The following is a 17,784-nucleotide window of genomic DNA, read 5'->3' on the forward strand; positions in this document are numbered from 1 at the left end:
TATGTTTAAACATGTAATTGTTATTTATCCCCCACATTGTTTCAAGGAGCTAGACCCTACAAAAAGGGTACTAATAGAGCTCAGGGCTCTCTCTTTCTCCATTTTGAGAAGAGGTAAATGGAATAGTGTTGTGGACATGGGCCATTTGTTGGTTTAGCCATTTTTGCACATTGTTGCAATTTTCTTTTGTGTAGTTGTAGTTAATACTTATGTAAACATTTTCACTGTAAATACTTTTTCACCATAATAAGCACTTCTTGGGATCCACCAGCACATCATTTTTACTCTGACCGTTAGGCCACTTAACACAGTCCTTTTAAGATTCAATACCAGCTGGTTTCGACACCCTTCCTGCAATCACTGCAGATGAAATTCAGGAGAGTCAAGAGTCTGATCTTTTCATTCCAAGGGTCATGTCCTTTGTGAACTTGAAGCGTCAACCATCAAGATGTGAGAAGTTCAGTATGAGTACCAGGGTCTTAACACATTTCAGACAATGGAACAAGTTAAAGATTCAAGATGGGATACTGTACCAAGCCACACAAGATCCTTGCATTAAGCAGAAGTAGTACCAGCTAGTTTTACCATCCAGTCTAAGGGGACAGGCCTTGAATGGTGTATGCGATCTTGCGGGTCATCAGGGGCAAACAAGAACCATTCATTTAACCCACCAATGGTTCTTCTGGACAGGAATGGAATGAGATGAGTGTGAATGCTTTAAGCACTGCCAAAGATGCATCTTGGCTAAGATCCCAGAACCTTGTGTGCATGCTCTGCTTGAAAGCATCAAGACTTTTGTGCCAATGGAGTTAGTGTGTCTGGATTTCTAGACAGCTGAGGATGGAATAAATGCTCTGTGGACATGCTTGTCATAATCGAGCATTTCACAAAGTTGCCCCATGCTTTCCCTTTTGCAAATCAATCAGTGGAACAAGTTGCAATAAAACTGTGGGATTGTGTGTTCTGTGTTTATGGGTTCCCAAGCCATATTCACACGAACCAAGGAATAAATTTAGACTAAGACTGTCAGGTGTCGCTAAGTCTCACACCACCGCATACCACCCCATGGGAAACAGAGGAACAGAGGTTCAATCGGACTCTAGGTAGCATACTCCATACCTTGCCTTTGAAAGAGAAGAACAAGTGGGCTGAACAAATACAGACTCTGACATTCGCCTATAATGCCACCGTTTATGAGACAGGGTATGCCCCATTTCAGCTTATGTTTGGCCGTGTACTGAGACTTCTGGTTGATGTCATGTTTAGATAAGTAATGCACGACCCTGTGGTTGTTGATGATGATACTTACCTAAAGTCGCTGATGTCATACCTCCATGAAGCAGCAGAGATTGCGCAGAAACGCTCTGAACATGAGCAGAGCAAACAAGCCAAAGGGTAAAACATAAAGTTCAAGGGAACATGTTTAAATATCAGAGACCATCCATCCCATCCATCTTCAACCGCTTATCCGAAGTCGGGTCGCGGGGGCAGCTGCTCCAGCAGGGGGCCCCAAACTTCCCTATCCCAAGCCACATTAACCAGCTCTGATTGGGGGACCCCGAGGCGTTCCCAGGCCAGTGTGGAGATGTAATCTCTCCACCTAATCCTGGGTCTTCCCCGAGGCCTCCTCCCAGCTGGACGTGCCTGAAACACCTCCCTAGGGAGGCGGCCAGGGGGCATCCTTACCAGATGCCCAAACCACCTCAACTGACTCCTTTCGACGCAAAGGAGCAGCGGCTCTACTCCGAGCTCCTCACGGATGACTGAGCTCCTCACCCTATCTCTAAGGGAGAAGCCCGCCACCCTTCTGAGGAAGCCCATTTCGGCCGCTTGTACTCGTGACCTAGTTCTTTCGGTCATGACCCAGCCTTCATGACCATAGGTGAGGGTAGGAACAAAAATTGACTGGTAGATCGAGAGCTTTGCCTTTCGAGGTGCTAATCCTCATCCCAGTTGCTTCACACTCGACTGCCATGCGATCCAGTGAGAGCTGAATGTCACGGACCGATGATGACATGAAGACAACATCATCTGCAAAAAGCAGCGATGAGATCCCCAGCCCACCGAACCGCACACCTTCCCCACCCCGACTACGCCTCGATATCCTGTCCATGAATATCACAAACAGGATTGGTGACAAAGCGCAGCCTTGGCGGAGACTAACCCCCACATGGAATGAACTCGACTTTGTGCCGAGGACCCGGACACAGCTCTCACTTTGGACGTACAGGGATTGGATCGCCCTAAGCAGGGACCCCCCCACCCCGTACTCCCGCAGCACCTCCCACAGTCTCTCCCGGGGGACCCGGTCATACGCCTTCTCCAGATCCACAAAACACATGTAGACCGGATGGGCATACGTCCAGGCCCCCTCCAGGATCCTTGCGAGAGTAAAGATCTGGTCCGTCGTTCCACGGCCAGGACGAAAACCGCATTGTTCCTCTTCAATCCGAGGTTCGACAATCGGCCGAACCCTCCTCTCCAGCACCTTGGAGTAAACTTTACCAGGGAGGCTGAGAAGTGTGATACCCCTGTAGTTGGCACACACTCTCTGATCCCCCTTTTTGAAGAGGGGAACCACTACCCTGTTCTGCCACTCCTTAGGCACTGTCCCAGATTTCCACGCAATGTTGAAGAGGCGTGTCATCCATGACACACCCTCCACATCCAAAGCTTTCAGCATTTTTGTTCGGATCTCATCAATTCCTGGGGCTTTGCCACTGCGGAGTTGTTTGACTACCTCAGTGACCTCCTCCAGGGAAATAGAATCTGATCCCTCATCAGCCTCCGGCTCTGCCTCTACCATAGAGGGCGTGTTGGGATTTAGGAGTTCTTCAAAGTGTTCCTTCCACCGCCCAATAACCTCCTCGGTTGTGGTTAACAGCGTCCCATCTTTGCTGTATACAGCTTGGATGGTTCCCCGTTTTCCCCTCCTAAGGTGGCGGATGGTTTTCCAGAAGCACTTTGGTGCGGAAAGTCTTTCGTTCTCCATGGCTTCTCCGAACTTTTCCCACACCCACTGCTTTGCCTCCCTCACGGCCGAGGCCGCAGCCCTTCGGGCCTGTCGGTACCTTGCAACTGCCTCCAGAGACCTCCGGGACAACAAATCCCGGAAGGCCTCTTTCTTCAGTCGGACGGCTTCCCTGACCACCAGTGTCCACCACAGTGTTCGAGGGTTACCACCCCTCGCGGCACCTAAAACCTTGAGGCCGCAGCTCTCCACCGCGGCTTCGGCAATGGAAGCTTTGAACATTGCCCACTCCGGTTCAATGTCCCCAACCTTCGCAGGGATGCCTGAAAAGCTCCGCTGGAGGTGTGAGTTGAAGATCTCGCGGACAGGGACCTCCTACAAACATTCCCAGTTCACCCGCACTACTCGCTTGGGCTTCCCAGGTCTGTCCAGAGTCTTTCCCCACCCCCTGACCCAACTCACCACCAGATGGTGATCGGTTGACAGCTCTGCCCCTCTCTTCACCCGAGTGTCCAAAACATATGGCCTCAGATCTGACGACACGATTACAAAATCGATCATCGACCTTCGGCCTAGGGTGCTCTGGTACCACGTACACTTATGAGCATCCTTATGTTCGAACATGGTGTTTGTTATAGATAATCCATGACTAGCACAGAAGTCTAATAAAAACATCCACTTGAGTTCAGATCGGAGAGGCCGTTCCTCCCAATCACGCCTTTCCAGGTGTCCCTGTCATTTCCCACGTGTGCGTTGAAGTCACCCAGCATCACTATGGAGTCCCCTACTGGGGCCCTATTCAGGACTCCATTCAGGGTCTCCAAGAAGGCCGAATACTCTGAACTGCTGTTCGGTGCATATGCACAAACAACAGTCAGAGTTTTCCCCACAACCCGTAGGCGTAGGGAGGCGACCCTCTCGTCCACCGGGGTAAACTCCAACGTAGTGGCGCTCAGCCGGGGGCTCGTGAGTATCCCCACACCCGCCCGTCGCCTCACACCCTGGGAAACTCCAGAGAAGAATAGAGTCCATCCCCTATCCAGGAGTACGGATCCAGAGCCAAAACTGTGTGTCGATGTAAGCCCCACCAGATCCAACTGGTAACGCTCCACCTTCCTCACCAGTTCCGGCTCCTTCCCCCCCAGTGAGGTGACATTCCATGTCCCCAGAGCTAGCCTTTGCTGCCCGGGTCTTGTCCGTCGAGGCCCACGGCCGTCACTGCCACCCATATGGCAGCGCACCCGACTCCTGCGGTTTCTCCAATGGGTGGTGGGCCCAAGGGACGTAGAGGGGGGTTTCACGTCGCTTCTTCGGGCTGTGCCCGGCCGGGCTCCGTGACAAGCCCGGCCACCAGGCGCTTGCCGTCGAGCCCTCCATCTGGGCCTGGCTCCAGACGGGGGCCCCGGGCTTCCTCCGGGCAGGGTAACTCCTCCTCTTTCCGTTTTTCTCATGGAGTCTTTGTGAACCATTCTTAGTCTGGCCCCTCACCTGAGACCACATTGCCTTGGGAGACCCTACCAGGAGCACATGGCTCCAGACAACACAGCCCTCAGGATCATAAGGGCACACAAACCTCTCCACCACGATAAGGTGCTGGTTCCCGGAGAGGCCATCTGAATCAGTCAATTAAAAAAAAAAAAAAAAACGAATATATATATATATATATATATATATATATATATATATATATATATATATATATATATATATATATACTGTATATATATTTATAATATACAAGACAATAATATAATTATATTAATATTATAATATTAATAATATACATCATATGTATTATCTACATTTAATATTTAAGCAATATCACATGAGTTAGAGTGCGATATGGCCCTACATCAGCACTGCTGTGATTCAGCCACAGGTAATCACAGCAGTGCTGATTTAGGGCCATACAGCATAATTGTGAGTGTGATATTGCTTATACACAACCAGTAAATGTCCAAAAAATTGGAAAACTGAATACCGTCATAAAAACGCATTTGTGCATGGAACTACTTTCTTATGTGACGGATCAGAATCTGCCGTTGCTGGTTCAAAACAAATGATGCATCCAAGCCTTCGTTTGTAATTCAAAAATGTCACTTCAGAAATAGTTGCATGGCTTGTGCTTTTCTAACAAGTTATTGGATAAACAAGGATGGATGGATATAGGTGTGTGTGTGTGTATGTGTGTGTGAGAGAGAGAGAGAGAGAGATGACCTGTTGCCACCCTGGAAGCAGAGATGCTGTCAGCTTTCTGAAGATCAGATTTCTCAGTTGAAAAATAGCCATCCATGTGGGGTATTTCTCCCTTTTTCACGATAGCAAGTGCGCAAGAGTCTTTCATTATAGAAACTGCAATGTCCTCTGCCATTTTAAACACTGTGTCCACTCCAATGTGGCAAGTCTGATAAAAGGTAAGCACCTTCAGTTTGTGTAATTTATCAGTCTGTTGTGTCTCTCAGCTGTGATGAGCCGTAATGCTAAAGTTGTTCATTTAAAGCTATTTCCTAGCTTTAGTAGTAGTAATACAAGCGATCACGAAGAGCTGTTGTATGTAATCATCACCTTATGCTGAGTTTACACTACATTTAAGCTTGATTTTCGCTCGCCAACAGTTTTGTGGAGATCACCGGCAAAAGCCCGAAATTGTAGGCAAATCAGAGCTTGCACCCGTGAGCGAAGATCGCAATGTATGAATCATCAAAGACGTTATCTGAGAGAATCGCCGACGCGTCACCGATGTCAGCGAGAAATACAGAATGTTAAATATCTGGACCTATCTGCGATTCCAAATCGCGCAATGCGAAATATATTTTGACTGAATACAACTGCAGCGTTGACCTACAGCCAATGAGAGAGCAAGAAGCGGGGCATGGGAAGTTTCAGTGGGAGGAGTCCTGATGTACCTGCAACCAAACATCAACTAGCATGGCTGCCGTATCAAAGACCGTCTCATTGGACCGAAGAATTGGAGGGAAATTAGTGGAACATTGGCAGGAGCACCAGTGCCTATTTGATGTTTCATCTGATCTGTACCACAACCGGGTGGAGAAAGAGAAGAGTTGGAGAGAAATTACCAATTCTCTTGGACAGTCAGGAAAGCAATTTTCAGTAGGAGGTTGTGGCAGCGGGGTGTGGTCAAGCGCCCGTCCGGGAGAGAAAAGTGGTAAGGGCGCTTACACCTGAGTTAAATTATGTCTAACACCTGTCTCTAATTTCAGTGAGCACGGGGAGAGCGGCACAAAAAGCAGCCAGAGGGCCTCCATGGGGAGAGACAGACAGATATGTGTGAAGCTGAAGGCTCAGTGCTGTATTGTATATCATTGAAGCTGTCTGTATGACATTGTGAAAACATTAAAAGTGACTGACCTGAACTGCCTTGTTAGGATTTCTCTTACAGAGGTATTTTCATATTGTAACCAATAAAATATCTGATTAAAAACATGCACATCATATTCTGAATGCATAGCACATGATCATGCATTTGTTTTCGTATCTCGTAACACTTCTTGCGTGTACTTTGCAACTCTCTACTCTGTACTCTCGTATATAATCTGTTTTCAATATACATCATAATTAATTGTGCAGCACAGTTCTCTTTCATAATTTAATCTATTAAAATTTTCAATACATCTTGTCAACTTTAAACGGCCATTTTTTAAGGTAACTGACAAGTTTTTAATACTTGAGATATTTCACACAAAATGAAAAGTGTCATCGCTTATCTTCATGCTGTTGCAAACCTGTATGATTTCTGATTTCAGTGGATATCAAAAGGAGATATTAAGGAGTTTCAGTCACCATTCACTTTCAGTGAATGAAAAAAGATGCAGTGACAGTAAATGTTGTTCCAGAAGGAAGCGGGTGGTAGTAAGTGCTGACAGAAAGCCCATTGACTTGTGTTAGATTTGACAGATTAGACGATTAAACGAAAGTATGACACAAAACCATCATAAATACAAACATATTCTTATGATGGTTTTGTTTAACTGATTCTTATATCAGTCTGGTCAGCTCTGTTGATGGCTTGAAACCACAGCAGTCAATGAGAGCCCTTAATAACATTTGTTTTAAATGTTATATTTAATAAAATTCCATAAAAAAATAAGTAATCTGATAAGTTTACTTTATGCACATGGTTTTTGCCACCACCTCTGTCTTTGACGTAAACGGTGACATTGCTAAAGGATTGGTTTATTGCATCATGTACAGGGTTGGGGAGTAACGGAATACATGGAACAGGATTACATATTTAAAATACTAAATATAAGTAACTGTATTCCACTTGAGTTACAATTGAAATTATTGGTAATTAGAATACAGTTACATTCAAAAAGTATTTTGATTACTGAAGAGATTACTTTGCATTTTATTGTCATTTTCTTTAATTTAATATTTAGTCCTTTCAGATGGAAAACATTTATACATAAAAATGATGTGATCCAAAGTGCATTTGAACAGCAGTGAAACACTTTCTTATGATGTGTTACATTCATACGCACAGACAGAGTAAGTTTCAAGTAAGTTTGGAGCAAAAGAAATAGAAATAAACACTGTGTAAATTGTTAGCTTCACGCTAAGCTAAAATGCTATTTCTAGCCATTTTACAAGCACATGTTACCAGACATGATCATATTTTTTTATCAAGAAAATTCACGTTGGATCATAATTTCTTTTTCTAGTAAGACCTTTGATTTTATTGCAAAAATCTTGATACAAAAAAACATTTCCTGTTAAAAAGCAAGTGACTAATGAGAATGGTCACAATATAGGCTACATGCATTCCTAATGAGTTCATTTACAGTTTTAATGTTGTTCCAGAAGGAAGCGGTGTGGGCGTCTAGTAAGTCAGCTTTTTATTCAAGCATTTCAGCTTCACAGTCTGAGTATCGGCTTTTCAGCTTGCAGTTCTGTCTATGCTCTGGTGGCCTTTTATAGCCCGTCTCCATTGTAACTGCAACAACACACAGGTGTTTAGTATTAACTATCACCATGTGACGGTCCTTACGCTTCCTCTCTCTCAAATAATTGACACACAACCACGTCCCGCTCCACAGTTATTTTAACTTATTTAAATAAAGCAAATACATAAATGCACAGTAAAATATATATAAAAAACATGTCCAGAGACTTCAAACAGGCTGCTAAAAACAAAATGTGCCAAGCTGTGGTCTACCAGGTGTTAAAAAGCAAAGAACTGTCCTAGTTGCAAGAATGCTGCAAGCTGTGTAGATCAGGTCACTTAAGACAAATCAAATAAGAGTAGCATTAGGGTTCAGGTTGTGCAAAGTACAGCATAAATATGAATTGAATTGGATGATAATTGGGGAGGAGTGTTTGAACGGTGTGCACAACTTCCTGTCTTTTGTAAAGTATTAAAATAATGTGAACGTGAGTTCTTGGCTTGAGGTGGGGATTTTTGAAGAGGCGTATCTCAAGACTTGGGTTGGTTGTTCAGAGTAGTTTCACCACTGAGGCACCTCTTATTATTTCCCTTAATACTGGGGCCGAGGACACACTTTTGAGACAATAGTATGGTTATCCAGATCAGGACGAACATGGATCAAATAACAGAGAAAGTCATTTTAGAAGTGAGTATTCCAAAGCTCCTTTGCAATAACTCAGATTTTTAGAAAATAGCATGGTTTTTAAAGTTTACATATTTGTGAATACTGATTACAGCAATATTAAACTACCTGTAATTATTTAGCACAGAAAACCAAAACTCTGCTTTTTAAGAAAAAACTAATTAATTAAAAATGATTATTTAATCATAAATAAAATGATCACACTCCAATATATATATGTCTTTGGATATGTTTCTGTGAATCTTTGTGTTTATTCATCAGAATTAATAGTTTAGATTTATAAATACATTTTAAATACAGAAAGAAAAAGATGTTTACTTGAAACAGTTTTCTGTGAACACCACAGTTGGATTCCAGCATACATTTGCCTGCTGCACTTGTTTATTGTTAAATAAAATTGAAATTGTAAATCATTAAGCTACACTGTCAGCAAAAACATGCACAATTTGTACCTTTAGGGGTACACTGGCTTGTCACTGGGGCAGTACCCCCAAATGTACTCTTAAATGTGGGTACATTCTCATACCCTTACAGCTTGTACCTTTATATGAGATAAATATGTACCCTTGGCGATTAACCTGGACCTCAGTGATATGGTACTATAATGTATGCTTGGAAAAGGTGCACATTTGGCCTTTTAAGGGCACTGCCCCAGTGACAAGCAGATTAAACTGCCAACTTGATGTTTAATCACATATATTTAATAAAATGAAACATTCAATAATTTCCCATTTTTATTCACAGTGTCACAGAATTAACAATAATCTCAGAATCCCAATTTGTCATCGAATACAGTAGGATACATACATTTATTTGAGCCATTTTGCTTTAAAAATATTACTACACATTTCATTTTAACTTAGGTATACGGGACGTCTTTCAATGATTCTTGACTCATATCTATGTAAAAGCACATTGCAGGAAGTGAGCATATGGGGTGAATTTTCATATAGGGTGAAAAAAGTCATGTTAAAAAGGAAGTATGAACTGAAGGCTGCAGTTACCCCCACTTTGATTCTTATTCCCCTGCACACCATCCATTTGATCAGGACTTGATTTTCACATGGTGTATCAGCATCACGCTTTGAGAGGAAATCATGTTAGAACAGTATTAAAATCATGCAACATCTGCAACAACTTTCATTTAAAGAGCCCTTTTTCCTCTTCAAAGCACACACATTATGCGCATCCACTTCCCTATAGTGAGCGTTGCATCATATCATACAGTGAGCAAACCAAATTGCCCACGGTCAAATTTTAATTTGCCATGACAAAATATACAGTATAACATAATTCAGATGAAACATAAATGTTTGTTTGACAATATTTACTACTCATATAATCCGCAGTAATGCCACAGTAAATACCTGGAAGATCTTCCGCAAGCATCTCCTCTCTTGCTTTAATATATATTTTGGCCAAAATGTTTTTTTTTTGGTGCAAGCTCATGCACAATACAAGTGAAGCCCTCCTTCAGGCACTGGACAGTTGATAAATGGAATTGGTCAATTTCATCACATAACTGGGAAAAAAACCCAGTTAGTAATGGAAAGTTAATCGTTCACATTAACTTGATATGGTCACTTCAGTCTTATAGAAATTGTTCACCCAAAAATGAAAATGATGTCCTAACTCACCCTTATGTTGCTCAAAACCTGTATATCTTTTTGTTCTGTGGAACACAAAAGGTGAATGTTTGAAATCTTCATAGTTTTTATTGGCCATATTGTAAATTGTTGGTGACTTAAAAATCTAAATAAAAGAGGGAATTTTGTTTTGATAAAACCACAGTAAAACTTATCAATGTTCCTTAAACTATATTCTAATTTTTTTTAACAGGATGCAGTGAGAACCAGTGAGGTTTTCAGTGCTTAAATTGCTTTAATTTGACATAAATTATGTTCCCTTACAACTTCAGTCTACTTGACATTGTGTTTATTAATAAATATGGGTGCCTTCATACACAACCTATTTGAAACATCTCTACAATAATGGCAATATTCTAATATTGGCTATGGTGTTTGAGCCCCGCTTATTTTGGAGTGAAACGGACCGCTCGTTTCGGCGCGAACTGACCACTATAAAACAGGTGCACCAACACCATTTCCTCAGAATTTCTTCCTTCAAGACAGCAAATACCTCTTGTCTCGAAGCCCTCTAACTTCGCCGTCGATACACAGCAGTAAGCGGACGGAATCTTCACAGCAGCAAGAAGCCTTGCCGCTGACGCTTCGCTGGTGAACGGACCTCAGCATCTTGATTCTCCGCAGCACGTCGGCAGGTGTAGAGTAGATTCACGTGTTTGCGTCTTTTTCAAGATGTCGTTCCATAAGTGTTCCTTGTGCGAGAGACACATCCCGCCATCAGACAAGCATGAGAGCTGTTTTCTGTATGGGCCGTGCCCATGCAGAGTCAGCTCTCATGGAGACAGACTGTTAGCACTGTGAGGACATGAATCTAAAGTCGCTTCGCTCATGAATCGCCCTCGTTCTGAGGGACGATTCAGCCTCTTGCAACCTCCCACCCGTTTCTTCTGTGATACCCGAAGGTCCACACGAGGGGGCACGGCGGGGCCACGAGGTTGAGTAGGACGAACTTGAGGTGGATTTCATGCCGGCACACGCCCCACGAGCCCCTCAATCTCCACGAAGCGCATATTTCCCCATCTGCTATGTGCGAGCTGAGCTCCGGCCTCTGAAGGAGCGTGCAGCCTCGTCCCGTTTGGTGGATCTGACGCTGGGGATGATGATGATGTTATGTCTCTCGCCGCATCAGGCAAATGGTCAGTGGATGATGCTGCCGCCCTTCCCCCCAGCGAGGGCAAGCAACGTGCACGAGCCACTGACAGGGAGATGCACCGCATCCTTACAAGGGCAGTCGAAGAGCTTCACCCTGACTGGTCTCCCACAGAAGAACATGAACAGTCTCGCCTCGATGAACGGTTCCAGCAGTTTGGATGCCGTCAAACGGCAGCATTCTTCGCAATTCTTCCCCAAAGTTCATAACGAACTAAGTCCTGGTGCGCGACCTTGTATGGCGCGCTCGCACAGTGGTGCCATCCTCTTTAATGTGGATCACGGGAAAGAAAATGGTTATGCCCAATTGCCCCCAGTGGAGGAAGCCCAGCGAGTAACGTGTACATCCTTCCAAACCGTGTCGACAAACGTCCACACTGGCAGGAAAATCTTACTCAGCAGCAGAACAAGTTGGATCAGCACTCCACACAATGGTGGTGCTCCAGGGCAGAAATGAGTGATAAAGAAAAAGCCACTCTTTTGGATGCTCCAGTGTCTCCAGCCAGCCGTTTTGGCGGCTCTATGAATGAGTTTGCTGAGAGTTATGTCACGATTCAGCAGCAGCCACAGGCTATGAGACACTTTATGCCCATACGGAGTATATCACAGCCGGTTCGCTTTCGCTCTGTTTCTAGCCAGCGCCCGACTAAAAGCCCGTACCTGCTGCCTCACAGGCACCTGTGTATCAGTACGTGCTGCAAAAGCGGTCCTGACAGGCACAAACCTTTGAAGCGTAAAGCAGAGCCCAAGATTCCCTCCAGGTCTGCTCCAAAAAAGTCTCGATAGGAGAGACACAAAACACTTTTCCCCATCTCCCCACTATTGTTTGTTGGGAAAGGGATATTATTGTTCAAAATGTTGTTTCTGTGTCTTGCACTCAAATAAATGCAATAAAAAAAAATGCAATAAGTGCAAATAAGAATACAGCATTCTGTATTCTCACACATTCTCAATAAAGAGCCCTTTTTCCTCTTCAAAGCACACACATTATGTGCATCCACTTCCCTATAGTGAGCGTCGCATCATATCATACGATGAGCAAACCAAATTGCCCTCTGTCCCATTATGCGGGTTTCAGAATGGGTGCAAAAACGATCGAACATGGTTATGCGATCCAGTTTTGCACACCGGCCACCCCATTTCAATGGCGTTCTGTCTTCCACAGTTTCGTCCGATGACGCGGCAGTGTTATGAGCCATCTCATCGTGAAAAACGCGATAGAGATTGTGCCCAATTGTCAAGCACAAAAATGGTTTTACAGCCGTTATTTTGTTGTTCCAAAGAAAGACGGCGGGCTTCGGCCAATCCTGGATCTGAGACATTTAAATTGTGCACTTATAAAGCGCCTATTCAAAATGATTACTCAGAAAAGGATCTTATCGCATCTATGCCCACACGATTGGTTTGCGTTGATAGATCTGAAGGATGCGTATTTTCATATCCAAATTGTATGACATCACAGGATATTTTTGAGATTCGCATTCGAGGGAACAGCGTATCAATTCAAAGTCTTGCCCTTCGGACTGTCTTTGGCTCCTCATTACGCTGGGACAAGTCTCACGCAGTGTCTAAAGCCATCGTCTGTATTTCTAGCCTTAAAGGATTTTCAGTCAGAAATATAAAACTGTCATGTCCTGGTTCGCTCAGACAACATGACAGTTGTGGCCATATATAAACCGCCAAGGTGGAATTCAGGAGATTTCACCCTCAAACTGTATTGAGGATTTGGGAAATATATGGCAAAGCAGAAATCGATCTACAGTATTTGCCTCAGTGGAGAATACCCACTGTCCCCTCTGGTACTCGAAGTCCCAAGTTGTCAGGCAGAAAGTGGTGACCACGGATGCTTCCAAAACAGGTTGGGGGGTGGTGTGCAATGGACCCCCAACTTTTGGCACCTGGACAGGTGCAAGGAGGGCTTGGCACATTAACCGCTTAGAGCTATTGGCTGTAATTCAAGCCTTAAAGGCTTTCAGTCAGAAATAGTGAGCTGTCATGTCTTGGTTTGCTAAGTCAACATGACAATTGTGGCATATATAAACAGCCAAGGTGGAATTAATTCACCACCACTGTCGAGAATGACGTGCCATCCCCTCCTATGGAGCGAGCAGCATCTCTCCCTGAGAGTGACATATGTCCCAGGCTGCCTTAATTACGGTGCGGGTCTACTGTCACACACACTAAGGGGTGATACCGGGCGAATGAAGACTTCATCCTCAAACTATGTACCCAAGGCCCTGACCACACCCTTCAAAGCGAAGGTGGTTTACCTTTAGGTCTTCTTCCCTCCTCCATTTAATTCACATGAGGAACAATCATTGCGGGCATTAAATACATACGTTGAGCATACTTGCCAGTTCAGATTGTCTGATCAGCTCTTTATATTCTATGGAGGATGCACAAAAGGAATGTCCATCTCCAAGCAAAGACTTTCTTACTGGACTGTCGATGCAATTACACTGGCTTATGAATCGCAGGGTCAGACTTGCCCAATTGTTGTTAAAGCACACTAAACTAAAGGCATGGCCTACTCATGGGCATGGACGAATGGTGTGTCCTTACAAGACATATGTTTTGCAGCAGGATGGTCCTCGCAAAACACATTCGCAAGGTTCTACAATCTAGACGTAACGTCTCTTTCTTCACAAGTCCTCTCTGTTTAAAGCACTTGCTATTCATTGGCCAAATATATATATATATATATATACTTGTGCCCCCTTTTAGAGTACGGGCTCTGCATCATTTACACAACTGCCTGCATTCAGGCTGTTATCAAGCACTAAGCACTTCATTATAAATAAACCGGTTGATAAGGAGTAAATCATACTATATGGCTATAGCTCATATATTCATTATGAGTGCTCTCCTCCTGGCCATCATGAGGATCACTCCGCCATCCAATAAGACTGTGCCGCCATGCTTCCTCTCTAGGAAGTTATGTCGTGTAGTGCAGCGTAATGAGATTCCTGAAGTAGACTGAAGTTGTAAGGGAATGTCTCGGTTATGCACGTAACCTCGGTTCCCTGAGACAAGGGAACGAGACATTGTGAAAGCTAGCCGCACCACAAGACTCAGAGTTATTGAGGCACGAGTAATGCCCTCCTTGTTTTCAGTCAGAAATTCTGAGGAAATGATGTCCGCACTTGTTTTATAGCTGTCAGTTCACTCCGAAAACAAGTGGTCAGTTTCGCGCCAAAACACCATAGCCAATATTAGAATATTGCCGTTATTGTAGATAGGTTTCAAATAGGTTGTGTATGAAGGCACTCCCCATATGCATAAGTAAACGCAATGTCTTGTTCCCTTCGTCTCAGGGAACCGAGGTTACGTACGTAATCGATACATTCTGTCCATCAAAGTAATCATATAACTACAGAAAACGTGGAATATATCGCACCTTTTATTTCAAATAGTTTTACTGTACTTTATGTCCTGCCACCAAAAATTCACCTTTTGTGTTACAAAGAAGAAAAGAGTTATGTTGGTTTGAAATTACATTAGGGTGAGTAAAAGAAAGAATTTCAGTATTCAGCAACTTTTTAGCAATATTAAAATATTAAAATGCCCAAGTGACAGGTCAACGGCCATCAATGAAAATTACTCCCTACAAACACATAATAATTGGACAAATACACGAAATACCAATTATAACAACACTTGGATTTAAACATACCTCTGAATTTATCTTCCAGGTTCTTTTAACTTGAGAAGATCCTTCGTGGACAGTCAGAGATCCATCATCATGTTGCGAGCGTCGGTCCGTGCACATGCCAAACTTCTAGTGATGGGTCGTTCATGAACGAGCAAACCTTTTAAGTGACTCAGAAGAACGAGTAGTCTCAGAGAGTGATTTGTTCATTTTGTTTTACTGTAAAAGTGTTTCAAATTCTTTTTTAGTAAATTAAAATGAATTCCTTCTTAAAGACAGTACAGAAAATTGTACAATTATATAAATACTTAAAAAATCTGCATAGGCGCTGTACAGGAAACAGAAGTGATTTGTTCACCTTTCAACTCTTTTGAGTCCTTCGTTCTTGTCATGTGACAGCCATATGTTATGCATTGCTCACACAGGAAACAGAAATGATTAATTTACCTCTCGAGTCTTCCTGTCCAAATCGTTCATTCTTTTGTCACTTGAAAGCAGTATACGCTGTGCACTCAAGTGACAAAAGAACTAATGACTCGGACAAGAAGATTCCAGAAGTTAACTAATAATTTTTGTTCCTCATAATTTGTCTTTGGCTGCATTATTACTTTTTCCTTATTGGGAATATAATCAAAGTTTGTGTAAGTAGACGTGTTGGGGGGATTTGGCTTTTGAAAATGTGACATTTTAATTTAATTGTCAATGCTCAAATGAACGAAATGACGTGAATAAAGATTTGTTAATTTTACTGAATTCGTTCATTATCACTACAAACTTCCCATGGCACATCCCAAACTTTCCACGCACAGCATGCACCTCTTTTGTGGGACATGGTGCATACATGGACCCTATGATGGACAGAAATGTATTCGTACCTTATCAATCCCTAAAGTGTAAATATTAGTATCTTAAGGTGTAACTTTGACCCAGTGAGGGTACAACCACATAAGCTGTACCCTATGAGATCACATATCACAATTTTTCTGACAGTGTATGCCTTGTTTAGGCTTTCATTCACATTTGCAAGAACTAACAATGTAGAGTTTGAAAAAGTGTGAATTTCAGATTTAATCACATTCAATCATTTTGATTTCTCTATTGCAAGATCGCCATTGTAAATATTGCAGGATCTGAACAAAACAGGACAAAAAGGTGATTAATCTTGATCATATCTAACTTGTTTCTATTTTATCTATCAGATAGATGATTTTTTTGTCTATGAAAACATGACGGAGGCTCCTTATGATGATGTACAGTACACCTGTGAAAACGAAAAAAACCCACTGCTCCTGTTTCACACCGTGTTCCAGCCCCTTGTGTACGGTGTGGTGTTTCTCTTGGGCTTGACAGGAAACGGCCTCCTCCTGACAGTCTTGCTTAAGCGCCGAAGCAACCTCCGCATCACCGAGATCTACCTGCTACATTTGGCACTGGCTGACCTGCTCCTACTCTTCACGTTACCATTCGCAGTGACTCAGAGGGTGACTGGATGGCTTTTTGGAGAGTTTCTGTGCAAGTTATTAGGCCTTATTAATCGCCTAAATCAGGTGTGTGGGAGTCTGCTTTTGGCTTGTATCAGCTTTGATCGTTATCTCGCCATCGTGCATGCCGTCCCCAGCCTCAAGACCCGTAGCCCTCGGACTGTTCACCTCACCTGTGCTCTGCTCTGGCTCCTCTGCCTATTGGTGTCCATGCCCAATATGGTGTTCCTTTCCGTGGAGGTAGATAAGGATGAAAGTGCCAGTCTCTCTTGCTCTTATAACAATCTCGGCCTTCATGCAAACAACTGGATGCTGACCAACAGGTTCCTCACACACCTGCTATGCTTCTTCTTGCCTTTGGTCATTATGGGGTACTGCTACACTGCCATAATCATCACTCTTTGCCAAAGCCAGAGGAGTCTGGAAAAGCAGGGGGCCATTCGGCTGGCCTTGCTGGTTACCCTGGTTTTCTGCCTGTGCTGGCTGCCCTATAACATTACCGTTTTAATGGATACCTTGGTGGTAGTAGGTGCTATGCCTGAGCAGAGCTGCCATGCCCGCTCCACATTGCAACAGGCACTGATAGTGACAGACAGCATTGGCTTTAGCCATTGTTGCCTGAATCCAATCTTGTATGCCTTCATAGGTGTGCGTTTCCGGAGAGACCTCCTGCAGTTGCTAGCGAAAAGGAAGTGTATGCGCATATGCCTGTCAGGGCTTAGAGCGGAAAGTCTTGGTAGAGTGTCGGTCTCAGAGGCTGTTACCACCACAACAAGCAGCCACTACATCTAAAGAACAGTTGAGGTTTTTGAAATGACTGTACTTATTAAACAAAAAAAATATGTTTTTGTACATGCAACTTGTAATATTTGAATTGCCAATAAGCAATCTGAGATCAACAGCTTCATCTCTGCACTGATGAACTGCACACTGCCTGAGCCTAAGTCTGAACACATGAATGCACACAATGTAACTGAAATTATATACAGTGGTGATATACAGACCCCCTATGGATTTGGACAAATAAGCCACACATATATTTGTTTAAAAGACATTGTATTAAATAAAAAAGCACACTTTTTTCTAAGCAAAGCATTTAACATAAATCCTATAAAGTTTTGTTAGGTTTTATGGCACACATTTAAAATGACTAGAATGTCTTTATATTAGATAATAAAAGTGTGGCTGAAGTGTCCAAATACTTTTTGGGGGCACTGTAATTTGGGTGATCTGTAAATCAAAGATTGAACTGCAGCAGTAAGTAAAACTAAGCTTTTGCATCATGCCTACCCCACTATAG

At 43.2% G+C, this 17,784-nt stretch overlaps 1 protein-coding gene across 1 annotated transcript; it reads left to right on the plus strand.

Moving 5' to 3' along the window:
* Positions 1-8,466: 8,466 nt before the first annotated feature.
* LOC127623181 (C-X-C chemokine receptor type 5) lies at positions 8,467-17,696 on the plus strand. The gene is made up of 2 exons (XM_052097498.1): positions 8,467-8,562; positions 16,203-17,696. The coding sequence occupies exons 1-2, from the start codon at positions 8,506-8,508 to the stop codon at positions 17,274-17,276; spliced, it is 1,131 nt and encodes a 376-aa protein (XP_051953458.1). The 5' UTR covers positions 8,467-8,505; the 3' UTR covers positions 17,277-17,696.
* Positions 17,697-17,784: the final 88 nt, after the last annotated feature.

The sequence above is a fragment of the Xyrauchen texanus genome, chromosome 29 (assembly GCF_025860055.1).
Source record: "Xyrauchen texanus isolate HMW12.3.18 chromosome 29, RBS_HiC_50CHRs, whole genome shotgun sequence".
Taxonomy (NCBI): Eukaryota; Metazoa; Chordata; class Actinopteri; order Cypriniformes; family Catostomidae; genus Xyrauchen; species Xyrauchen texanus.

Coding starts and splice junctions, on each gene's coding strand:
- LOC127623181 (XM_052097498.1), top strand. CDS start 8,506: ATGGTTATCCAGATCAGGACGAACATGGATCAAATAACAGAGAAAGTC. Junction 8,563..16,202: donor CAGAGAAAGTCATTTTAGAA/GTGAGTATTCCA, acceptor TTTATCTATCAG/ATAGATGATTTTTTTGTCTA.